Source organism: Seriola dumerili, unplaced genomic scaffold, assembly GCF_002260705.1.
Source record: "Seriola dumerili isolate Sdu_G_001 unplaced genomic scaffold, Sdu_1.0 BDQW01000468.1, whole genome shotgun sequence".
Taxonomy (NCBI): domain Eukaryota; kingdom Metazoa; phylum Chordata; class Actinopteri; order Carangiformes; family Carangidae; genus Seriola; species Seriola dumerili.
In genome coordinates, this window is record NW_019174723.1 from 3,923,156 (window position 1) to 3,949,938 (window position 26,783).

Below are 26,783 nucleotides of genomic sequence, written 5' to 3' on the forward strand. Positions count from 1 at the left end.
TGTTTTTTCTCCTAAGATTTTTCTTGTGACTCAGTGGAGGGACCCAACCCCAAGGTTGGGAACCTACTGCATTAACTACTATACTGAGACAAATTAAAGGAAAAACGAACATAAAGTGTCATAGTAAGGTTTTGGGTCATCACGAGTTGCCAGAATAGCTTGCAGTACAACTGAATGGACTTTATGTTTCCTGACGAAAACAGTTGAAATGTGTGTAAATCCATGTGTCTTAAATGTATAGTGTGAGAACCGTCTTTAGAGGGACACCACAGACATCAGAGAAGTTGTCTAATCAACTTATCTGAACCAGCTGTTTGTGTCCCACTGCACTCAGTTGTTGTCATGGTGATTTTAATTGCTTAGTTGCTACTGAATGAGACATGATTAGCCAATTCAGGGGCCGCATCCTTCGTAGGACGCGGTCTATGAAGGTGTGGCCCTTCCCAGCCTTCGTAGACCATGACGGTTGAACTGAAATGAGCGGGTCTGGTCTACAGAGGATTAACGTTGGATGAATTATAACGCTGTGTGTCACCAGCTGTGCCTGCCGTTGCCGCTGCATTGGCAAACACGTAACTTAGTTTCACAAAAAATTGAAGTTTTAAGGCCCCTGGCTTTAATAGTTGTAACGTTAGCTGTTGAACTACGCTGAAAGACAATACTTACATTGAACAGTGGCTCTCTGTCAACGCTGTTTGGTTTCATTACCGGCACGCAATGAATCTTGGGATAGGTTGGGCCACGAAGTTGCCCAGGAAAAGAAGGACCCTTCGACATGTGATAGTCTAGTCGCGCTGCTGTGATCGCAGAAAAAATAAAAGCTAGTGACAAACAGTTAGCTTGCGCAAGCTAAAAGGCGGCTAGCTTGTCCCCAGGGGGGCAGCAAGCTAGATGCCGGGGTTCAAGATGGACGCCGGCGCTGGCTTGAAAACCTACTACACTTTTCAGGATCTGCAGCAGAGATTAAGGTAAGGGAACCACATACCCTCTGATTCGACTCTGCTTTGTAATTGAATTATCACTGTCCAATCAGATTCAGGTTTTTTTTTTTTTTTTTTTAAAAAAGGTCAAAATTTCTACTTTAACTTCAGTGTCCACACACTGTGTGGGAACTTTGAGCAAGTTTTACACAGTTTTCTGCTCTGACAACAACCCAACAACCAAGCCTGAAGTACACCACAAGTGCCAGTCTTGACCCATTACCAGTTCTGGCGATGGGCCAGAATGGCTTTTGTTAAATTCCTGCTATTTTCCTGCCAAACCTTCGTAGATGCAGAATAGAATCAGGTTGTATAGAGAAATAACTACTTTTGTATTAAATGACACATTTACACAACATAGGTACTGAGATTTTCATGGACACACAGAGTAAACCAAACATGAGGCAAGAGTCCAGAAAAACATCAGCTGCAAGTGAAACAAAGTCCATAAACTTAAACTGCAAGTGAAGGAATGTTAAAAGTTCATAAACTGCAGCAAGAATCCATAAACTGCAGCAGTAAGTGAATGTAAAAGACCAACAGCAGCTGTGCATGAAGTTAATCAAGTTACTAATAAATCACAGAACATTCATTTCAGTTCATTCATTAGAAGGTAATTTTGACTATGTAAAAAGCTTAAATGTCACACGGTATTCCTGTGCCCAAGAACAGTTAAGCCCATAGTTGGAAACATGCATCACTCTGTCCTAAAGCAATATAATAAGCAAACAGCTATTAGCCTACTCCCCACCACCTGTGAACTTACCTAAAATCAGTGGAGCAATCATCTCGCGACCCCTCACATTCATGTTGTGACCGTTTGGAGGGGTCTGACCCCTAAGTTGGGAACCACTGGGCAAAACTACTAAACATAGTATTTAAAAATAAATCAACGAGCTACAGCAGTTAAATACCATTTGATATATTAGTATCATCAATCTAATAATTTATATGATAATGTATCACTCACAGGAGTAGGCTACTTTTAAAACTTTTTATTTACAATAATACTCACTTCTATTTATAAAGCACCTTTTAAAAACAAATAAATAAAAGTAGAAATACATAAATAAATGCAGAAATTAATGAATGAATAAATCAATCAGTGTAGAAATGCATAAATAAATGAATTAGTAAATGTAGAAATACAGAAATAAATGAATTAGTAAATGTAGAAATACAGAAATAAATAAATAAATGCATGTAGGAATAAAAAATAAATACATGTAGAATTACAGAAATAGCATTTTTTATTACCAAAATATTTTTATTTTATATTTGTACTTAATTATTAATTCAAAAATTTATTAATTATGTCATTTTCTGTCCTAATAAATAGAACCTGTTTGATCCAGAAACTGGCTCTCGGCTGACCAATGATGAAAATATCATCACTCAGTAAGTCAGTCAGTAAGTCAGTAAGTCAGTCAGTCAGTCAGTCAGTCAGTCGTTCAGTCAGTCAGGGACATTCCAGATTATAGGTCTGGCCCAGCTGTTGTGGTCCAACCAAAAAGTTTAGCACAAGAGGAAACTGAAACAACTATGATGCAGATACCAACATTTTCCAGTAGAGGGAGTGAAAAGAGAGGAATACACTACAGTACCAATATCTGCCATAATGAAAAGCATTCATCTCAGATGCTTGTGCATTCATTTGGATGCATTTTAAAAAGTGATAGAGTGGATATATTAGCAGTAAACTCAAATTATAAATAGTTTTCTGTAGTTATTCAGCAAACTGTAACTCTAACTACTATTAATTAAAATAACAATATCCTATTGATGAATAATTCAACTTTTATTGTAAAACAATAGGTATATACCATACTAATAACACAACATTACTATATACCATATGAGATATATGAGGTACATAGGCCTACATATACTGTTATATAAAGTTATTAAAACCTGAACCGCATACACACATGCTGTCATTTTTTTCTGGAATAGTGTAGAAATATTATCCTGATCCCATTTGGCATTGTGCCATAAGATCTATGAGAAGCATACAGGCCATACAGGGACATGAATGGGAAATTACACAGATTTATCTACTTTCTGATATCTCGTTCATCAAGCTTAATAGGCTATTAGATAGTAATTGTGTTCAAACTGCATTAACTGAGCGTATTGTGTGTGTGCAGGGTAAAACCTATAGAGAGCGGACTCTTGAATGGCATTTACTTCAGTCCCGAAGTGGCAAGACTCTGGCATGGCTCCTTGCAGGCAGCAGAGTAAGGATTGGGTTGTATTTTTGGAAGGGTGTGTGTGGATTGGTCGCCTTGTTAGGTCCTGCTAAAATATTTCCAACAGCAGCGACCGTCAGGAGATAGCTGGGTGGCAGGGACAGGGGGAGAGGGGCTTTTCTCTGTGGCCACCTGGAAAAAGCCATGTAAGATCCCTGGCTTATCAAGACATAAATACAAAATTAATTCGATTTAATAACCGGTAATTGGCTCCAAGTGTGTAACAAAGCATAATTTACTCTGGAAAGGAACTGTAGAGTAGATAGTTCATGAGAGAAAACGACGAATCCAAGTAGAAGACACTGGAATAATCTGGACAAAATTTAAAAGCACCAAAAACAAAAAAAGTTTCTGTGAAGTGTGAAGTGCGCCCGGGAACTTCATGGACACGCTGAGAAATCCCCAAACCAACTCCAGCAGCAGAATCAAGTTCAGCACTGAGGATATTTCCAACCAGTTTTGATGTCAGGTGAAGGTGAAGTCAGACTGACGGAGCTTGTATCTAGGTAACAGATTAAAACAGCTTTACTTTCTAAACGGTGCGTTAGTGGGCTGAGGTAAGGCATGAGTGGAGGTCGCTTTGAGTTTGACGACGGCGGAGCTTATTGCGGAGGCTGGGAGGGGGGTAAAGCCCACGGCCATGGCATCTGCACCGGACCCAAGGGCCAGGGTGAGTTCTCCGGCTCCTGGAACTACGGCTTCGAGGTGGTGGGAGTCTACACCTGGCCCAGCGGAAACACCTACGAGGGGTACTGGTCGCAAGGGAAACGTCACGGTCTGGGAGTAGAAACCAAAGGACACTGGATTTACAAAGGGGAATGGACTCATGGCTTCAAAGGGAGATATGGCATCCGGATCAGTGTTGGCAGTGGAGCAAAGTATGAAGGAACATGGAATAATGGGCTTCAGGATGGATATGGAACAGAAACATATGCTGATGGAGGTGAGAGTCACACAGAGAAACTAAAATGTTAAAACAGCAGTGATGGAAGAAGTACTCAGATCTTTGCTGGAGTTAAAGTAGCAAAACCACAGTGTAGACAGTAAAGCTCCTGCATTCAACAAAGTAAAAGTACAAAAGTGTGAGCATCAGCATGCATTTAAAGTACCAAAAGTGAAAGTACTCATCCTGCAGAATCACCCCCATTTCAGAATAATATACATGATGTCATCAGTTTAATGTTACAGCTGGTAAAGGTGGAGGAAATTTGAACTACCTTGTATGCTGTTGGGAGGTTTAAACTATATACTGCTGACTACTGATCATATTTTGTATTAAAGTCTGAATCTGAAAAGTAACTTAAATTATCAAATAGATATAGGTGAGTAAAAACTACAATACTTCCCTCTGTAATGTAGTGGAGTAAAAGTATAAAGAAATGCGATGTGTATTAAAATAGCAGCTGCAGTAGTGGAGGACGTATTTAAATCCCTTACTTAAGTAAAAGAGGCAGTACTACAATATGAAACTGCTCCATTACAGGTAAAATTCCTGCACTGAAAATGTCACTTTTGGAAAAGAAGCCTATAAAAGGATTAATACCAAACTTCATTATGTTGCATCTATTATATTAAAGAATTATTATCACTGATGCTTTAATGTTTTAAGTAGCATTTAAATGTTGTAACTGTTTGACAGGAGCTCATTTGAACTTTTTTATGCTGTTGGGAGTTTAATCCATTAAAATACAAAAATGTTTTTAAGGTGATCTTGTGTTTGAATGTAAAAGTTTTATCTTCTGTCAGGTAACTCCAGTTGTCCGATAAATGTAGTGGAGCAAAAGTATAAAGTAGCATTAAATGGAAATACACAAGTTGGGTAAGAGTACCTCACATTTGTACTTAAATACAGTACTTTGGGGAAAGTACTTAGTTACATTTCACCACTGGAGCTCTGCATGAAGCTGCTGTCATTACACAAGTGGTGGAAGAAGTATTCCGATACTTTTATTTAAATAAAGTAGTCACAGGCCTATCTAAGCATAAAAATACTCTGCTAGAACAAGTACTAATTATGCAAAATGGCTTTTAATAGTATTTAGTTATTGTATATTTAAGTTAACTAACTAACTAATTTGCACACTGTTGTATAGTTTAATCTATAAAAACATTTTATTTGTTTTTTATCTATAGTAAAATCTTAATCTGAAACTAAAAGCTGTCTAGTAATGGGAGTTTAAAGTACAAAGTAGCTTGAGTAAAAAGTTACTTTCCAGCACCGAATTACACTTGTCGTGGCTGTTTTTATGAGAAGATGATCTCTTATGTTCAGCTAAGTTACTACAAAGGCCTTGAGACGTGTGGCCATGTTGTCCATTGCACCAAGTTCACTGCAGGTGACGTGAAGACAAACCACAGAGAAAATACAGAGCAGCCTGATGGTCCTTATGGCTGTTTATGATGTCTGTGTAACCAGAAAAAACTATCACTCTGCTGCTGTCAGTCAAGAGCTGCTCAAAGCTTGTGGGCATTAAAACCCCACAGGAATGTTTCCGTTTTGTTAAACTACACTATCATCGACAGTGATGGAAGATGCACTCAGATCTTTTACTTATGTAAAAATAGTAATACTAGCATATGAAAATACTCTATTACTTGAATATGTTTTTGAATGCTGGATCTTGTATTTTAAAAGTACTGTACGTAAGCAAATTGACTTATCAAAGTACTCAAGTCTTCATGCAGCAGAATGTCCCCTGTTGTATTATTATACATTATCTTATTGGGTGGAATTATCATGTAGTGGCTGGTGTAGATGAAGCTACTTTCAACTACTTTATATGGTGTTGCACAGTTTCATCTGTAAAAAAAAAAAAAAAAAAAAAAAAAAAAAGGGACTTGTTTAATAAAGTAAAACCTGAATCTGCAAAGTACCTATAGTTTTGAAATAAATCTAGTGGGGTAAAAAGTACAATATTTCCCTCCGAAATGAAGTGAATAGAAGTATGAAGTAGCATCAAACTGAAATACTCAAGTACTGTAAAATAGTCCCGTACTTGATTGAATGTATTTGGTTATTTTCCACCAATTACCATCAAGAATGTGTTGTCAATAGGTCAGGTTCCTCCACACTGAGTGGTTACCTCTATTGAAAGAATCCTTAGCATTTTATCATTGTTAAATACACACCATCTGGTAGAACCTGTCTATCTCCAAGTTCATGCATTTTATTCTGTAGAGGAAACTTAATAAGTTGAACAAATAAAATTGATTGTGGTTGTACAATAGCAGTGGTTTCCCTCCTTAACAGCTGACTCATCAGCTTGAAGCCCAGTCTGGTAGAAGTTGCAGTGGGGGATGTGATAGCACCAGATGTCAGGTTGTAATAATAGCCCACAAGCCCCATGCCCTCCTGGCCTCACGGGCTGAGGTCTAGCCATCACAGTAATCCACGCACATGTCAATTTTAGCATGAGGCCAGACCCCAAGATGACTTGTCAGTGAGGGCATTAATGACTGAGACTTGTCACACTAAAGATACCCATGGCATTCTGGCAGAAATAAAAGTATGATTAGTTTTATATGGAGCAAACTATGTTCACTCCATAGTTTTACAAGCCATGTTAAAAAATTTACAGCCATGCTATAGGAGCTGTGAAACTGTGCCTTGGCACAGTGGTGCTTTCAACTTAACGCTAACATCACAATGCTAAAATACTCTTAATATACTATTGCTAACATGCTAATGTTTAGCAGATACACAGTTTACCATGTTTACCACCTTAATTTAGCATGTTAGCATACTAATTGGCACTAAACCCAAAGTAGGGCTGAGGCTGATGGGAATGTCATTAATTTTGCAGGACAAAATTTTAATCAGAGTCCAATTTATCCTCTGGGCACCATGAATATCTGCACCATGTCAGTCCATCCAAAAGTTCGCCAAAACTAGCACTGTCAAACGCAAAAGTCAGGGGTTCGCCAAAGTCCTTGTCCACTTGTCGAGGCATATTTATCCTGTAGGGACCTTTTAATATATGTACAGAATTTCATGGCAATCCATCCGGTAGTTGTTGAGATATTTCAGTCTGGACCAAAGTGGTGGAACGGATGACAGACATACTGACACTGCCATCTATAGAGCCATGCTAGCAAGGCTAAAAACGGCCTCTGATGTTTCATCTGTGTTCCAGTCAGAAAATAATTCTATTTAATTCTAAATAATTAAAACTCCCCGTTTTCTGATGTTTGCAGGTACTTTCCAGGGTCAGTTCACTGGTGGGATGCGGCACGGCTATGGTGTCCGTCAGAGCGTCCCGTACGGCATGGCAGCAGTTGTGCGCTCCCCTCTTCGTACCTCCTTGACCTCCCTTCGCAGCGAGCACAGCAACGGCACCGTCTTGCAGCAAGACATCCCCGTCATCACCACCACCAACGCCTCAGGTGAGGAGACACCCATCGCCACCCCTACCCAGCTGGGACCATCCCGGGGAGGCTTCGCCCTCACCCTCCAGGTGGACCCAGAGGCAGTGAAACCCAAGAAGAAGGGCCTGTTTCGTAGGAGCTCTCTGCTGGGGAAGCTGAAGAAGTCCGACTCAAGCACCTCGCTGTCCAGCCAGAAGAGCAAGATCAGCTTCCTGAGGACAGAATCGGCTCTCAGCTCCAACGCCAGCGACACCAACTCTACGATCAGCATCGGGGACGAGAGCCTGGCCGGAGCAGAGGATTTCCCCCCCGTGGAGGCCGACATTGACGCCACCACCACAGAGGTCTACATGGGCGAGTGGAAGAATGACAAGCGCTCAGGATATGGAATAAGCGAAAGGTCCAGCGGGCTGAAGTATGAGGGCGAGTGGCTGAACAACCAGAGGCACGGCTACGGCTGCACCACCTTCGCGGAGGGAGGGAAAGAGGAGGGCAAGTACATGAACAACATGCTGGTGAAGGCCATGAAGAAGAGGGTGATCCAGCTGAAAGGAACCAAGATCAAGCAGAAGGTGGAGCGGGCAGTGGAGGGAGCTCAGAGGGCTGCAGCCATCGGCAAGCAGAAGGCAGAGATCGCTGCCTCCAGGTAAGAAGAGTCGAGAGGAGAGACGATTCTCCCAGTTCTGTTTTGTCTTGTTTATTAGTGAGACGTTTGTAAAGACACATACATCCCCAAAAACTTGACTGAAACAGGCAACGTTTCAACCCCACCAGGTCTTCATCAGACATTACCAAAAGCAAGTTATGTATAGACACCAAACCCATTACATCATGCATGCATCTTGTCTTATGAATTAACAAGACTAAAAGTCTTCAGCCATGCTAGCAGCTGGATTCACTTGCTGTCATTTTGGAGAAAGTTTCTCATCCAAGTTTCAGCTCATCACTTCCTGAGTACCCACATTTTCTAACCAGTAACACCAGACATGAATCATGAGGCTGGAGTAGTTGTGTGTTTGCCTGATAAAAACAGGTTTATTATTGCATAAGACTCTTGTTTAGTTAGTTTAGTTAAAGAAACATGCTCATATTCATTTTCTTGCCAAGAGTTATAGGAGAAGATAAATAACGCTCTGATGTCTGAAGCTACAACAGCCAGAAGCAGCTAGTCTGGCTCTGTCCAAAAGTAACAGAATCCAGAGTTGTTTAGGGTTTTGGGTGAATAATGAAGTTGACCTCTGTTCTGGTCACTAAAATGTTTCAACATCTGACACATAGTTGTCTTTCTTTTGCCTCTTTTGGTGCCTGAGGTTGCAGAAATACTGATCTTACAGAATTTGCTCTCAAGTTCACCAGAGCAGGGTCACAGTATCAGCTTACACTTCATCCTTCTTGGCCCTTCACAGAAATGATTCCTTGTTGGGTTCATTGTCATTACAACACAGCTCTTGCCTGGTGTCACTGTGAATGTGATAGGCATAACAGGACGTTCATTTATGAGTGAGTGAGTTTAATGTTAGAGAACTCTGTTTGGTCAATGAAACCATGAGTTTATCATTATGAACTGCAGTCTGCTTCAGAGTAATTCTGTGATTTTAGAGTTGGGGGTTTTCATGTGCCACATGGTAGTCATATTATTCAAGTCAAGTTATTTTTCATTTAAATATAGGGTAACACTTAACACTTAATCCCCACCCAACCCCCATCCCAACATTTAGCATTTATAAGCAATAGACAAAAGCTTGATAAATGGTTTATAAGCTTATTTTAAGTGTTCATTAAGGTACAGTATAGTTCTAACTTTTCCCATGAAGACATAACACTTACATCTGCTTACAGCTACATTATAGAGTGTTATAAACCATTAACCCATGTATATACATCATAACAAACCCATAGAATTTATATAGATATATAATGATATACAAAATATGATAATTATCATTTCAGCCATATGGAAATCAGACAGTGTGATTGTATTTGACTTTACCTTACAGGCTCACATGAAGAGATGGAGAGTGTATCTTTGTTTATCTCAGAGGATTCAGCACAACTAGTAGATTTTGCTAAATAAAACCACAAATCACCATTTTCACACTTTGGTTTTTGTACAGTTTAAACAAGCCAGATAAAACATGTTAATTAATGATCTTGAGAGGTGCTGGTGTTTAGGGGCTGATCATGATTAATCACTGCTATTACCTGCCTGACAAAGACAGTTAATAGTAGACTATTTAAACCTCTCTCTAACAGTGCACTGTGAGATCAAGTCAGGTATAATTAATCAAACAATCTGTGAAGACATATGTTTTTCTCACAGAGTGTGTTGTTCATATGTGCACACGTCTACTTTCAGTTTGTCTTTGACCGTACAAGGCGGTGATGTTTTTATCCACAGTCGTCTTCAGCACCTGAAATAAGCTCAGTGTTTACAGCTGTGAGAGTTGCGCTGATGAACCACAGACCCCCGTCCCAGCAGACTGAAATCTAAATATTGAACTCTGAGGATAAGCAGTATATAAGAGTAATGGGCCGGTGTTCATTGTGTCAGTGCTTTAAGCTCACCTACAGCATATCCACAGGCGCCTGGACAGAGCTGAGAATGGAAGCAAACACACAGTATTTATGTAGGAGTGCTTTCAGAAACACCTCAGTGGTCTTTACAAACCAAACATGCCCTCATAGGAAATACATCTTCACCAAATCCTGAATCTGTAACCGCTCAAACTACTGGAAGACCAGAATGTAACAAAGTACATTTACTCAAGTACAATTTTAGGTAGTTTTACTTCACTTCCATCTTATGCTGCTTTATACTTAAACACCACCACTACTACTACTACTACTACTACCACTACTACTACTACTACTACTACTACTACTCCACTATGTCAGTAGCAAGTAAATATTGTATTTTATACTCGACTCAATTTATTTGACAGCTGTAGTTACTAGTTACTTTTACTTACAGATTACAATTTACATGTATAATTTTGGCTGCATTTTTATATATCAAACCAGTGGTTCCCAGTGTTTTGCCCCTCCCACAAAAGCTGTCTCAAGTTGAGGCCCTTTCTCAGGAGACATTTCCCTTCTGAACTTGTCAAATTATCCAATATTTTACAAAAAATCCTGAAGGTTTTATTAGTAAAATGTCAAAAAGAAAAATCCAAATTTGTATATCAGAACCTTTTTTTTCTCCTATAATCATCTCATGACAACTCTGACCTTTTGAAGGGGCCGATCCCCAGGTTGGGAACCACTGGACTAAAACTACCTGGATTAACTGCATATAAAGTAGTTAACTAGTAGTAGTAGTAGTAGTAGTAGTAGTAACTAGCTGCACCTCATCCAGCTACATCAGTAAAATGCTGTATACACAATGATGCATCAGTATTAACAATCTAATGTTATTTTTGATAATATATGTAATATATCTATATCTATTATCTTGTGATACTCTCAGTACATTTTGCTAATAATATAAGTGGGATTTTGAATGAGGGACATTTACTTGTGATGGAGTACTTTTACGCTGTTGTATTTGTACTTTTACTGAAGTAAAGGATCTGATTACTTCTGCGACCACTGTGGAAAACTAACTAAACAACAGCAACTGTGGAGTGTTCCTGAATATTAAACTGAAATCCATTATTATATAAGCAGTGGAGACATGACACATCTGTTCCTGGCAGTGCTTTCCTCACTCTGTGATCCTTTGGCAGAGAAGTCGAGGGTTAAAAATACATGTACAACCTGTGCACTGCATGGGAGGCCAGACCTGGCCACTTCAAGTCCGGTTAGCTAAGCGTTCACTGGCATTCAGACACTCTGTGGACATTGTTCTGTTGCGTGGGCTGGCAGCGGGGCATCTGGAGGAGGACCTGTATGACAGGACGGGGTGTAAATGACGCACACACAGGGGCCCTGTGGTCACAGAGGAGCCCTGACTAAATATGGACAGGCACACTCTTGCTGTATCACAATCACAGGGGAATGCAACAGCTGATTATCCCCCCTCCCCCTGCTTTCAAACCCAATCTTTCCTGCCTAGTCACAGACACACACCCAGACTGTTTTCTTATGCTCACTCACACCGGCTCTTTCTTTTTTCCTGCAAATCTATTTCAGGCTTTTATTTCACTCACTCTGTCCAGTTTTAGCAAATCAAAACTTGTCCAAGTGCCTGCTGACTTTTTCCTCTTTCTGTCACCTACTGTAAGATCAGCTGCTCTGCTAGCCGGCAACAGTTAGAGATCACAGATCTCGGTCCATCTTGCGTCAGCAGTGGTGTCAAATGGTTCCACGGATATAAATATGACACGGCTCATAAGCAAGTGCTTGGGTATAAAGGGTTAGTGTATAAATGTACCACACCTAGCTTTAGTTGTGCAGCTTGGATTACATACTGTACTGCTGATACGAGCATTTTGTCGCTGGTGAGCGATCAGCAGGTCCGAACATTTGTAAACAACGTTCAGTTCTGACCTCAGCTCAGGACTATGTGCTGTCTGTTTTTATAAGTTACTTATTAATGAGAAATAATGTCACAGAGGAGAAGATAGCTGATCATTAATATGAGAAAATGATGAGATCTCTGAAGCTATTCCTTATGTGACCTCCTACCAATGTTGCAATTATGAGGTTGCAATTAGCACTTAATGTATGTGTATTTTGGCAAAGTGATTTAATTACACCGTGAAACATTCAGTCGTCTTTTTATAGAAACTAAATCACTCTTTCACACTCCCTCTCTCTCTAACACACACACACACGCACACACACGGCTCAGTTGAACAGGACCCTCCACAAAGATCCAGTGGCACATGCCAGAATGACGGAATAACTTTTGCCATGAGTAGGCTCCAGGACAACGGTAGCGTGACAAAAAACAGATGGTTGCAAAACAGCAGAACAGTGGGACGTGTGAGAAGAAAGAAAGTCTCTTACATTTGTCTGTATTGCACAGGGTATACATTACAAGATTTATGGTATAGATTATCCTGTGAGCTCATAGCGTTTGGTGTTGAAGACACAGCTGATGTCTCATCAGTCCTCAGAGTACAACAGGCGTCTCCTTAAGGCAGCCCTAAAAGCATAAGGGGTATTTAGGTCACAGTGTCAAATGTCATGTTTGGTTGCAGAGAAACACTGGAAGACCAACACAGACTGCAGCAGTTCCACAACTTAAAGGGACACTCAATAATTTGAACTCAATCCTTTTGTTCCACTCTGACAGATAGTCCTAGTGTTTACAGTGTCTCACCCCGTGTACTGTCTAATAGTATGTCACATAGAACATACGGACTGCAGAAATCTTAAGGCGACAATAATGAATATTCCTTTATTAAAAATGGATCACATTACTAATTACTGCTTCATAACACACTGTAATGTAGTTGATGCATACTTGTGTGTAGTTGATATAAAGTCTTTATTAATGTATTCGTCGTCAAACTATAACTCCACTCCGCACCCATAACTGGAGACTGGTGTATAAACAAATAATGAATGATAATATGGTAAAATTGAGGGGGCCAAGGGATGTACCAGATCATATGGACAAAACAGCTTCTATGATATAACATTACTGTTGGAATCAGGTGTTACTCAACAGCTGAACAATGGATATCCTGTGTTCAGGTGGAATTATAATCAGAACAATCCCCATGTTAGCTCTGACACCTCCCATATTAGCAGCTCTGCTAGCCAATTTTAGCAACTTTGACCACAGTGGAGATATATTATTACATACAGGATTACACTGGGGAAACAGTACTTAGTACTCAGGTGCTGGTGGCACTGGCTGCTTTTTGTTTTGCTTTCAGTCAGTGATATCTTCTAATGCAGCATCTGCTCCATCTGGATAACGTGACTGGTTATTTAAGGGTTAAATTTGTTTATTTTTTCCTTTGCAATGCAATGCACAGGGAGTTCTGACTCACACTCAAGGACATGTGATGGTTAGCATCACTCAAGTCTGGGGTTCCTGCACATACATGGTACTGAGAGCTGTGCTGGTCTCTCACTATAAGGCATTGATACTGACTGACACTCAGTGGCTTGTGAATGATGGTGAAGCAGCTACTGTTGTCACTTTACCATCTGCTACCTGTCTACCTGTGTGATTAGACTGAGCTTTAGCTGGCTACCAAATACATTTAATCAAGTACAATTAAATGTTGCATTAATGACTGAACTATCCAACACTTTGTAAACTAAACCCAGTCATGCATCATCACCAACATTACAATAATATAAAAGAACACTCTTACAGGAGAAAGTGCAGAAACAGCAGCTGCTGTTATTATAAGTCTTATAACATTTTAAAAAATAGTTCAGTGTAATTATTGACATGAGTTTAAGAAAAGAGGGTGAAGAGGTTCCTGGAAGAGGAGGTGCTGACTGTGTGTGGACAGGTGGAGCTCATCTATATCAAACAGGGAACCTCAGGAGTCTCTAATTGTTCCAGTGGGGAGCCACTTCCCCACTGAGTCTTCAAGTGGACCAAGGGGCTATTTTCAGCTCAGTGTAAAGTTACAGTATGTCAAGTATCCACAGAGTAATCACAATCAGTAATTCTCCCAGTTAATGTGGGACAAATAGCAGCAGCCTTGAACTCTCAGCATTCAGCTGCCAGGTTTTCAGGCAGGTTAGCGATCTGGCTCTAGGGAAGGCAATGTTCACCAGTCAGCCCACTACTTTGGTCCAGACTGAAATATCTCAGCAATTATTGGATGGATCGCCATTAAACTTTGTCCAAACCTTCATGGTCCCCAGAGGATGAACCCTACTGACTTTATTGATCCCCTGACATTTCTCCCAGCACCACCACAAGGTTGACGTTTTTGGCTTTTAGTGAAATGTTTCAACAGCTATTGAATGGATTGCAATGAAATTTAGAACTGATATTCATGTTCCCCTCAGGATAAACTGTAATAACTTTGCTGATCAACTTGCAGGTTTGTAACTCCAGTGAATTAATGCGTAGAGAAACTGGATTTTCAAAAAATATATCTATATACGGTTTATACTAATGTGACATCTGAATTCCTTTTTGTGACACAGGTCTAATGTCCACTTATGGTTTACAGTCCAATATTTTAACAACTATTGAACAGATTGCCATTAAATTTGGTACTAGTTATACTTATAAGCCCAGTCTTGTTATCTGTTCAATGATTTAAGGGTAAAGCTTGAGACACAAACAGAAAATGAATTATAGGTACATTATATGGAAGCTATGTAAAAAAGAAAAGACTCACAGCTGTACTATTGTGGTGACTCTCTCTCTTGTTGTCTCCTCTCTGTCTCCCTGTCAAATAGAAATATGTGTGATGATGTATATACTGATGACGGTAACTTCGCAGCAATATCTCATTGTCTTGGTGAAGGGCAATAAAAGCATAATTTATATCTGTCCCAACCCAACAACAGAAAATGCCACCTCCTCTCTAATAATAGCTAATATTACTAATGAGCCATATGACCAGTAGCCACCCACCCCTGGCCTTCATTTCAACATGATTGAATACTATAAACAAGCCCTGTGCTGGGCGATTGTTGGTCAGTCTTGAACAGTTTTAAGCCATAATTCAAGGTCTGTATTTGTTTGATCAGGAATGTCAAGATCAGGGTTAAAGTGCATTAAAACATATATAAGGTTATGATATAATATTACACAAATAATATTCTGTCAAACAGATCATTTAACAAATTATGGAAAAATGTTATGAAAATAAAAAGTTTAGCATAATATATTCACTCTCTCTGAATATCCCTTTTATAATAATGAACTCTCTTCCAATCTGAGTTATCAACAAAACCACAAATTAAGTTGTGATATTGAGGCAGTGGAAAACAATTATTAATCAATAGTTTGATCTATGAAATGTCATAAAACAGTTTAAAAAAAAAAAGCCTATCACACTTTTCAAGATCCCAAGGAACTGCCAGTTGCTTTTTCCAACCAAGTCTAAAACCCAGAGATACTCAGTTTACTTTAACATTTATAAAGAACACCAGCACATAATTACGTATTATTATTTATTTATTTATTTATTTGGGTATTTCTGCTGGAAAAATGAGTTTTGCGATTAATCGTTTATTTTCTGTTGATTCACTAATCGATTAATTGACTTATCATTTAAGCTTTATGTGATACCTTGTTGGTCTGATTACGAGCAGCAGAAAGTGTATAGAGTCTACAGAGCTCTGCAAACGCAGGGGACAAACTCTGAGAAAGTGTGATTTTGTCATCATGATCCATCTCTGTTGTTCACGGCTGAACTGTGAGCCAAGTTTGCTGTTAAAGGAATACTCTGACTTTTTGGGAACTATGCTTGTTCAGTTCTTTGCCAAGAGCTGAAAAGACTGAAACCACTCTCATGTCTGTGCTTTAAATTTAAAACTACTGCCTGCAGAAAGTTAACTTAGCATAAACACAGGAAAAAACAAAGACCATGAGTTGTGTTTTTTGTGTGTTTTTACAAATTATGTGTTGGAACTACTTTTTGGTAGATGGGCTTTTGAACAGATAACCAAAAAAGAGATAACGTCTTTATTAGTGAGCTTTAGAGATGCTAATACGCAGATTTTGTTTCCTTTGGACAGAGTCAAGCTAGCTGTTTTATCATGTTTCAGTCCTTATGCTACGCTAAGCTAACCATCTCCTGGGCTGGCTATAGTTTTATATTTAAAGCAATAGTTTGGTATTTTGGGAGATACGCTTATTTGCCTTCCTGCCGAGAGTTAGTTGAGAACACCAATACCACTTTTAACATCAACTGGTGTGTTTGTTACTTTCAAAAGAGCCTGGCTAGTTTTTTCCCCTGCTTTCAGTGTTTATGCTAAGCTAAACTAAATAGCTTCATATCTGATGGACACATATTAAACTAGTATTGATCTTCTCACTCACACTTAAGAATTTGAAACTATGTACAGAGTGAGATACGTCTGCACAAATGCTGACATCGCATCTAAATGACTTGACCACTAATGGTGAGATGAAAATAAAACATCTGGATGATTGTTGCAGCAGCAGTGATTTGTGAATCGTGTTTCGTCTGTCCCCTGCAGGACCGCCCATTCAAAGGCCAAGTCAGATGCAGCTGACCAGGCGGCTCAGGCCTCCAACAGCGAGTCCGGCATTGCCAGACTGGTGGCCAAAGAGCTCTCCCCTACCTTCTACCAGCCAGGTCAGTGGACATGAGAATTAATCTGTGAGGAATTCTGCAAAATGGATAAGAAAATTGAAAATAACAACTTAAAGGCTATTTTTCCTCATTGAAAAAAATCTCATTGAAAAAAGCAAACACAGCGCTTGCTTTTACGTATTTAAACTTCTATTTTCACCTGAAATCTGATGTCTTTGTTTTTCCCAACAGGAGGCTCATATTTACAGTTTTTCCTAAATGGCATGAATACAGGCAAAACCGTCGCCTCAGTTTTATTTTTATGATACAAATAGCACACAAATCAATATTTTGTTCAGCTGGAGCAAAGATGGCACAACATTACCACATACTTACATACTGTATGATTTTTTTTTTAACGAAACAACAAATATAAACTACTAACAACGGATCTGTTTTTTTACTTTGTCTCTATACATACCTCCAGCTTGTGCTTGTAGATCCTTGGGCTGAGGCTCACTACAAGGGTGGTCACATTTGAATGTCTAAAAAAAGGAACATCTTATTTGGTCGAAGGGATCATATCAATTTCATTGCCAGTCTAGCAACTCGCACTTACACATTCACACAAAAGCACTGCAGCCATGTAGGAGCCTCTTGCAGTTTTTCTCTGGCTTTCTCCCTCAGCAGTGAGTTTACAGGAATTACACACACACCGAAGGTCATCCAGCTTTCTGAGTGGCTGCACAAGTTGTCTCTGACTAATACTACAAATGGACGAGGCCTGGCTGAGTTCTGCTCTCCTGCTAAGCATCTCACCAAGGAGATAACAACACAGACATACAGTGTCAGCATGCGCACTGTCTGGTTTATTTTCACTGGGAAAACAATGGTGCAGCCTCACAATGACAAGAATATACTGTGAGGAACTGATATATAATTTTCTTATTTTCAACAGATGCCATGAAATAACTAAAAGCACTGTCTGTGTAGGAAAAACTTGATATTTTAATAATTTCTACTATAGAGGTCCATTGTTGAAAACTTAAAAACTTAAACATTACATCCCTATGCACTGTATGTACGCACACACACTTATTTTGATTCAGTCCCACATAGGCTGTCCTGCTGCCGGAAATACTCACTAGAGCACCACATGCGTATTAATCCGCAGCCGAAAATAGTCCTCAATAAAGGCAGTTTACTCCTGTTAGATTAACTGTAGTACCCAGCTGTTCTGGGAAATTGCTGAGCTTATGTAGCTATGAAGCTATATATCTGTGACTTGTTTTTAAAGATTTTTGTCTTCAGTAGGAACAAATGGGCTCTGGGCTGAGAGCTACAGACAAGCAGGGGAAGTTAATATGAATTAAAGATAAGATATTTTAGGATGGGATTGGGGTTTGTTGACGATACCAATAATATAGAATATCATCAGTTTTATCCTTTGATATTGAGGACTTTTACTGAGTTGCCTGTTAGCAGTATTTTTATATTATATCTGTAGTTAATTTCAACAATGTTATAGAGTTTTTGGGCAGCCTCCTCTATAGAAGTGATCACATCTTAAAGATTGATCATATGTTTTGTATATACAGTAAAATGCTTATCTGTAAAGTGATTAGTAACAATAGCTTTCAAATACATGCAGTGGGTTAAAAAGTACAATTGACTGAACTGATCTCGCACAGGTCCTGAGTATCTGAAGAAGAGAGTGTTGCAGGAGGTTGTGGAGGGCACTGAGAACACAGACACTGTCATGCATGAGCCGTTGTTGGCTGAGGAGGAGCCCCTGCCCACACCGCCAGAAAGCCCTTTCATGAATGAACTGGACAGCCTCATGCCTGGCTCATCTCCAGGCCGCACCCCGTCCCCCAGCCCGGGCATCACCATCAAGGAAGACCCTAACCTTCTCGGTCCAGGGGGCTGGAATGAAGACAAAACCAATAAAGGTGGTGGCAGTAAGGGTAGCAGCAAACCCAACAGCAGGTCCAGTAGTCGCCCCACTACCCCTTCAACCTCCCTTTCTGCTCCCACCTCAGCTGCACCTGAAGGAGGAGGGGGCCCCAGCAGTCGTGTCCCCTCTCGTACCCCCAGCCGCCAGAGCAACAAGAATGAGCAAGGCTCTGACCTGGAGATCAAGCCCCTGCAGAAGTTTGACTCTGAAGCAAAAACTCCAGACGTCACTCCTGCCGCTGCTGCCCCTGTAAGGAATAGCCTCATCTCTCAAGATGAAGAAGCACCGCGCCCCAATGCCAAAGTGCCCAAAGCTGTTACCCCTGAGCCCAAAGCTGCAGAGCTCAAAACTGAAAGAGCTCCATCAGTCCACGAACGAGTGCCCTCTGTCCTTGAGAACAAAGTGGAGTCCAGGGAGGTGAGCAGGCCATCCAGCAAAGCAGAGACAAGGCCATTACCTAAACGACAACCCAGCCCAGCTCCTTCCCCAAAACCTGCACACAAGCTCGAACCTAAAACGACACCAAAGCAAGTGGAAGCCAAAGCCATTGCTGCCAAACCCGCCCCGAAGGTGGAGCCCAAGGCAGAAGCCCGACTGAAGAACATGGTGTCGACGCCAAGTAACATGACTGCAGAGTCTTTGGAGCTGGAGGTAAGACAGTAAATATACATACTGTCCAATATGAGATTATTTTTAGGCCTGTTAGTAGCGTAACCATAGGAAACGCAGTGTCAGTCTGTCAGTCGGCCCAGGACTATTGTCCAGACTGAAATATCTCAATAACTATTAGACAAGTTGCCATCAAATTTAACACTGACATTCACAGTCCCCAGAGGATGAAGCCTAATGATTCTCATGATCCCCCAACTTTTCCCTCTAGATGTCTCCCCTGTTTCTAATGTTAATGCTAAGCTAAGCTAACTGTCTCCGAGCTGTAGTTGATAAACAGATATGAGAGAGGCATCAATCTTCTCATCTGACTGTGTGTGTATTTCCCAAGATGTCGAACATGCTGTGAAACTTAAAGGTCCCGTATCGAATAAAGTAAGATTTCCATGTCTTTGTTGATTATAAAGCAGGTCTAGGTTCAATATTAATTCTGTGATTCTTGCATTGAGATGATGTCTGGTTCTTAAAACCACAAATATATCTTCTTATGGATATCAAAACTTCAAAATAAAACACCAGAAAAGTATCAAATGTGGGACCTTTAACGGAACGCACACAGTCTTACTGTTTGTTTATTCATTGACTGAATTCACTGCCCTAATACCACATATGTTGCTTTTTCTTCAAGGGCCCAAACACCATAATGATCTGCATGGTAATCCTGCTCAACATCGGCCTGGCCATTCTCTTTGTGCACATTTTGTCATGAGATGTTTTCCACCACCTCAGGTAATCTATACGATGTTGAAGAAGTGATGTGATGAAATTACACCAGCAGCACACACATGCACGTTTTAATCATCTGCTTGAATCCATTAAAAGACAACTGTTGGTTTGCTGCAGGTCACCAGCGGTGTCGGAGAGAGATGCTGTTTGTCCTCCTCAGTAAGGACCAGAGATCAAAGAGACCGCTGACGAGGAGGGGGGAAGAAAAGCCTCATGTAGACAGCCACAGCTCTTCTAAAGGTTTTTGTTGGTGTGACTGTGTGAGGCTCTGTGAGGCTCCTCTCTTTGCAGAGGTTAGAGAAACTGAATTGACTGAGACGATTCAGTACATCTGAATATGATGATATTTGTATGTCAAAGTGTGGAGAAGGGCCGGGGGGGGGGGGTCGCTGGATGGTAGAGGGATGTCTCAGTGCTTACACTGGAGAAGCCGGGTGGCAGAATTTAACTTCATCACAGTGTGTCAACATTTAGCAACAAAAAAAAGGCTTTTAACCAAATCCTGAATTGGATGCACACTGGCTGCCTCTCACAACACTGAATCAGACAGATTAGACAAACTCAGCAGATAATTACATTTTGTCACAAGATGTTTGTTTGTATTATGTAGCTGCAGGCTGAAGGTTGAATGTCGATCACATATACAGACTTAATATTCTCTCCACTATGCCTTGAACCTGACGCGAAGACAACTGCAGCGGACGTGTGAAGGATTTGGGAGTGTCAATATCATTGTTTTAACCATCTGCAATGTCCAATGTATCATGAAAAAGCTGAAAATTATGAATTAAGTAGAAGTCTGAGACATGTAAAAAAAACCTTTGTGTGTGTGTCAGTCCTATCATGAAGCTCTCCACATACTGCTGAATATTGACAGAAACTGTAATCTAATGCTCTGTAAAGCCAAGTTGCTGTCTTCATCTTGTTGCTCTTGAGCTACATTTGGCTGTGGCTTTGTGCAAAGTCTGTATTAGAGCGTATGGTGTTCTACACTGTGAAATTTTCTATTTTCACTGGGATTCATATACATTTATTGTCATTCTGCTGCTTTTGGTTTAGGAGCTGAACAACCAAATAGAGAAGGAAATAGGAAGCTAATGAGTTTCAATGCTTTTGTGTATGTACTGTATGTTCCTGTGGTGCTTTATCGAGGACCCGGGGGATTTTAAATGAGAGTTGTGTATGTTTTGCAATAGAATACGCGAGAAGAAAATGAAGGCTGGGGTTTATCTTATTTAAAACAATCACTGTATGTTGTAGTATGTTTGCTCAGTCTGCAGATTTATATTCATTCAGCAGTAGCAGCAGGAGGGGGGTTGGGATGACGTGTTTGCCGGTAAGCTCCTGTAGCCTTCATGTTTTCATGTATGTTTCAGTGTAGAAAACTCTTCCACACTCTTCCACTTCATTATATTCAGGGCCTGTTGTGCTTTAGAGCCAAATATGAGTTCAACTTTTGTACGCATGGGGGCACTTTGTGTGTATGGGTCTATATTTTTGTACCATTTTGAAGTGCACATCTTTTCAGCATTCAAAATATTCAGTTGCAGGATTTTGTTGTTAAAGAAATAATCAACCCTAAATTCATTTATTTCCAAAAGGAGCCGGTCAGATTACCTCGTGATTGTGAGATGGAGGAAAATATAGAACGATTTATAACTCCATGTCTTACACTGAGAAGAGCACTCTTCTGATGTGCTGTTTAATGTTTCTACATTGTTCTTTTAGCCATGAATACATGGGTTTTAATTAGAAAGAACAAAGCGGTTTTTAGCTGAAATTGTTTTCCTTTTGAGTTTGCAAATGAACACAGCCCACTGGTTATTCATTGTTTTCATGCAAAACAGAAAAATCCTCAAGCACTCAACTAAACACTGCAGTTCTAATAAATCTCCCATGATCTCATATTCTCATCCAATTGGCATGATATCAATGGTACGTGCAATAAAACTAGTATTCGTATAGGTCAGTGTAATGTATTGTAGAAGCCATTTTGTTTTGTCAGTTTTAGTGCGTTTAATGAAAATCAAATAACATTGCTGAATTTGAAGAAATGCATTTGTGTGGCCAAATATGGTCAAAACTACAAAGCTCAGATTAAATAAAAAACTTTTACAACACTTGTGAATGTGTTATGTTCTGGTCAATCAGTCAGGATAAGTGTCATCTTTCCCAAAGTTTTACAAGTTTCTAAATTTATACACTGATCGTTCTTTATCCAGAACAAATCCAGTCTAGTAACAGCAGAACTAAGTATTTTTAAACACCACCTGTCTGCCAGCATGAGACATCCCCCATCCCTCCCTTGGGCTACAGTGAATACCACACCCTATTTTAAACCACACCAGGGTGAGGTCTGGTTCTTCTCAGGCAGTTCTCACGGAAAGCACAAATCACACCTTAAATTAGTTAAGATGAAACCTGCAAATGTAACACTGACAACATTTGATGCTGTAAAGGTTATTTAGTAGCTAAGCTTCAGGCTACCTGCAACAATTTGACTTTCATGTTTGCTACTGCGGCATGGTGTGGAGTCCAAACATCTGCTGAACACCACTGCCCCCAGGTGACTAAAGTGAGTAGAGCAGCAACATCATCTCTTGTTTGCATGAAAGGTGGACAAAAAAAAGAAATCTGCACTCCATTTAAAATGCTTTATTACTTAACAGTGCAAGTTCCTCTGCCCTGTGGGTGCTTTAAAGAGTAAACAGTGCAGTCAGTGAACAAGCTTTTATTTTTGACATTAATAAAAAGGCACAGATCAGAGAACAGAAGGGAATGCATGCTGTTTAGTACTCCTCTCCTTCGTCATCATCATCTCCCATACTATCTGTTCCGACCTCCTCATAATCCTTCTCCAGAGCTGCCATGTCCTCTCTGGCCTCAGAGAACTCTCCCTCCTCCATACCCTCACCCACATACCAGTGAACAAAAGCACGCTTAGCGTACATCAGATCAAACTTGTGGTCAAGGCGAGCCCAGGCCTCTGCAATAGCAGTGGTGTTGCTCAGCATGCAAACAGCCCTCTGGACCTTGGCCAAGTCTCCACCAGGAACCACAGTGGGTGGCTGGTAGTTGATGCCAACCTTGAAACCAGTGGGGCACCAGTCCACAAACTGGATGGAGCGCTTGGTCTTGATGGTGGCAATGGCAGCATTAACATCTTTTGGCACCACATCACCACGGAACAGCAGGCAGCAAGCCATGTATTTACCGTGGCGAGGGTCACATTTCACCATCTGGTTGGCTGGCTCAAAGCAGGCGTTTGTGATCTCAGACACTGTTAACTGCTCATGGTACGCCTTCTCAGCAGAGATGACAGGGGCATATGTGGCCAGAGGGAAGTGGATACGGGGATATGGCACCAAGTTGGTCTGGAACTCGGTCAGATCAACATTGAGGGCACCATCGAAACGAAGGGAAGCAGTGATGGAGGACACAATCTGACTGATCAACCTGTTCAGGTTGGTGTAGGTAGGACGCTCGATATCGAGGTTCCTACGGCAGATATCGTAGATGGCCTTCGTTGATCAAAAGCTACCCGATAGAGAGGCGCAGTCGGAGTGCTCCAGGGTGGTGTGGGGTGGTCAGGATGGAGTTGTAGGGCTCCACCACAGCGGTGGACACCTGGGGAGCTGGGTAGATGGAGAACTCCAGCTTGGACTTCTTGCCGTAGTCGACAGACAGACGCTCCATCAGCAGGGAGGTGAAACCAGAGCCGGTGCCCCCTCCGAAGCTATGGAAAACCAGGAAGCCTGAAGGCCAGTGCACTGGTCGGCCTGAGGACAGAGAGGAGGACACACTGATCAAATATATGAGATACACTATTATGATTTTAGTTTGATATTTTGAGTCAAAAATAGGAATGAACTCCTCCTGATGTTAAGTTACCCACCAGTTTGCGGATCCTGTCAGCACCAGGTCAATGATCTCTTTGCCGATGGTGTAGTGTCCACGGGCGTAGTTGTTGGCAGCATCCTCCTTACCGTGATCAGCTGCTCAGGGTGGAACAGCTGGCGGTAGGTCCCAGTACGCACTTCATCTGCAGAAGAGAAAAAAAAAAAAAAAAACACCATATCTTGAATCAATTGCCCTTGAAATTATTTTCACACGTCACTTTAATTTGCCTAAAAGGATTTTCGGGGAAAAGTGATGACACTCACCGATGACAGTGGGCTCCAGGTCAACAAACACAGCCCTGGGGACGTGCTTTCCAGCTCCAGTTTCACTGAAGAAGGTGTTGAAGGAATCGTCTCCTCCTCCAAGAGTCTTGTCACTGGGCATCTGTCCATCCGGCTGGATCCCATGTTCCAGGCAGTAAAGCTCCCAGCAGGCATTGCCAATCTGGACACCAGCCTGACCAACGTGCACTGAGATGCATTCACGCTGTGGGGAAAATAAAGAAAGGAAAAAAATAAAAATAAAAAATTTATTTATTTGTGGGCATTTATTTTGTTACAAATTCTTAACAGATTTTTTTTTTTTTTTTTAATTATTATTAAATAGGCTTAGTTGGCTGATCAGCTGTCTTTAAAAAAGGTTATTGTGCTATTTTCTATCTAAATAGGTGCTGAAGGCTACACATCACATGTTGATGACTTGCTCTGGAGCTAATGCGTGATTTGAGGAGAAGGAGGAAAAAGGCTCTTTTGTGAAGAACCAGATACTAGAACATCATGACTTATGTCACCTGACACATTCAGTTACCCCGACACAATGAGCTTAAGAAAGAAAAGCTTGTCTTGAGAACAGGCACTTTTCCAACAAAGTTCTGTGGTGGAACAAACCAAACACAGCTGTAATTCAACAAAAGTGGGGCTACACAGTGTGCAACATGAAAGATTAAATATAAAGGCCCCATAAAGCTTTCAGTGAATAGGTTTTGTTTGAAAAGCCTGTGGTTGCAGTTTCATAAAGTCCAGGCCCAATGGATGGATTACTGAATGGGACTGCCAGGCAGGGCCTCCACCCACCCTCCCCATCGACCTCTGGGTCCCTGGGCTTGTGCCTGTGCATGAAGGGACTGTTTTCTTGTTTGAAAAGTCATACTGTCCAGGTAAAAAAAACAACACAAAACACAATAGACCCAAAATTATGGGGTCCTTTTAGACTGGGGGCTTTGTGTAGAAGAGGGGAGGGGGGCCGTTTTACCTGTCTGTGCTCAGGGGCCTCATTTTGTCATAATCCATCCATGCCTGGCCCTTCAAACAGCCGGTAAACCAGAGGAATGTTTCAGGCTGAAAGCACAGTAACCTTGGCCAACTGGGTCACTGTGCAGACGGGAAAAGCAGGAAACTGGCAGCCATGACTGAACTTGAATTTGGGCTGCGCCTTGTCGGATAACACATAAATTAACCAAAATTATGGTTGAAAACGACTTGCTGAAGACGACGTTGATTAACCGTCTGACATTTGACTTTAGTTTTGAATTAAAGCTAAAAAGTAAACAATTTGTGCTGCTCCTTAAAAGTTGGTAACAGTTAAACTAGGCTGCCACATCATAATACTCTTTCGGAGCTTTGATTTAGGTTAAATCAACTCATGATGGGCAAAGAAAATGTTATTTTAACACTCACCATGTTTGCTGAAGCTGTGAAGTCTGGAGGAGGTCGGATTAAAAAGAGGAAGAGGCAACGTTAGCTCTCACAAATAGGGCTTTATGAGTCCTGTGTAAGAAGTAACTGATGGACTTCAGCTAGGCGGGGCTTTTTATATTCTCTGACCCGGCGGAAAAAGAGCTGCTGAAGCCGATTGGTTAAAAGCGCATGTGAGCCCTTTTCCTATTGGTTTAAGTGGAACAGTCATCGTCTTCCTTGGAACGCCACGAACTCTACTGGAAAGTGAAGCATTCCAAAGTGGGTGTCAGAAATGATACGTTCACGGGTCTCGGCAAAATAGGAAGAACACGATAACACCCCTTATTCCCTTCTGGGTAGTGTGCGCACATTATTCTAGTAGGTTATTATATTATATATACTATATCCGTCTATTCAAGTACAATTCTTACTGTGAGGTACTTACATTTTATACTTTACTCCCCTACATTTCCTAAGTAAATGTTGAATTCCAATAATAAGTAGGTATTTAAACCCCTTCACTTTTTTTCACACTTTATTATTATCATAAAAAAAGAATCATTACTATTATTGTGTTGTTGATAAAATCCTCAAAATGGATAAAAGCCTATTATTGCACATCAATAACCCGCAAGAACAAAATGAAAACGTATTTTTAGAAATGCTTGCAAATTTATTAAAAATAAATTGCCGAGGTATTAGCCGAGTCATGAGGAGTGCCTGGTGTTTGCCTGGCAGTGTTTGGAGTTCTGCCAAGAGTTCAGTTTTTGTCTCATCAGACCTGATAATCTTTTTCCCCATGATCTGAGATGTCTTTGGAGTAACCTACACTAACACTCCAGTCCTTTGTTCTACAGGAAAAATTCAAATTTGAAATTACTGCTTTAGTGGCCAACCATCTTAGATATAAAGCGTTTTGTCGAAGGTTTAGATGACATTAAAGATGTAAAACATGTGTTCCTGATTCTCATTGTCTTTCCAAAAAAAATGTACATTTATTACACTTAATTAAACTGTCAGTAACCTTCTTAAAATAAGTGTTTTTCATTTGAAATCTATTTTTACTTGCAATCACCACCTCTTCCTGGTGTATGAAGCATTGTGGTGCCAACATTTGTCTCACTTCC

General features: G+C 40.7%; 1 protein-coding gene and 1 pseudogene across 1 annotated transcript; one reads left to right on the forward strand and one right to left on the reverse strand.

The window, feature by feature from the left end:
• The first annotated feature begins 3,310 nt into the window (after window positions 1-3,310).
• jph2 (junctophilin 2) lies at window positions 3,311-22,200 on the forward strand. The gene is made up of 6 exons (XM_022763198.1): window positions 3,311-4,172; window positions 7,424-8,240; window positions 16,673-16,791; window positions 18,420-19,336; window positions 19,983-20,083; window positions 20,198-22,200. The coding sequence occupies exons 1-5, from the start codon at window positions 3,794-3,796 to the stop codon at window positions 20,061-20,063; spliced, it is 2,313 nt and encodes a 770-aa protein (XP_022618919.1). The 5' UTR covers window positions 3,311-3,793; the 3' UTR covers window positions 20,064-20,083; window positions 20,198-22,200.
• Window positions 22,201-22,720: 520 nt separating this feature from the next.
• LOC111234963 lies at window positions 22,721-25,766 on the reverse strand (annotated as a pseudogene).
• Window positions 25,767-26,783: the final 1,017 nt, after the last annotated feature.

Excerpts from the sequence above, each read along its gene's own strand:
- jph2 (XM_022763198.1), top strand. The coding sequence starts at position 3,794 with ATGAGTGGAGGTCGCTTTGAGTTTGACGACGGCGGAGCTTATTGCGGA. Across the intron at positions 16,792-18,419 it reads CCCTACCTTCTACCAGCCAG|GTCCTGAGTATCTGAAGAAG; the intron begins GTCAGTGGACAT and ends GATCTCGCACAG. Across the intron at positions 19,337-19,982 it reads CAGAGTCTTTGGAGCTGGAG|GGCCCAAACACCATAATGAT; the intron begins GTAAGACAGTAA and ends TTTTTCTTCAAG.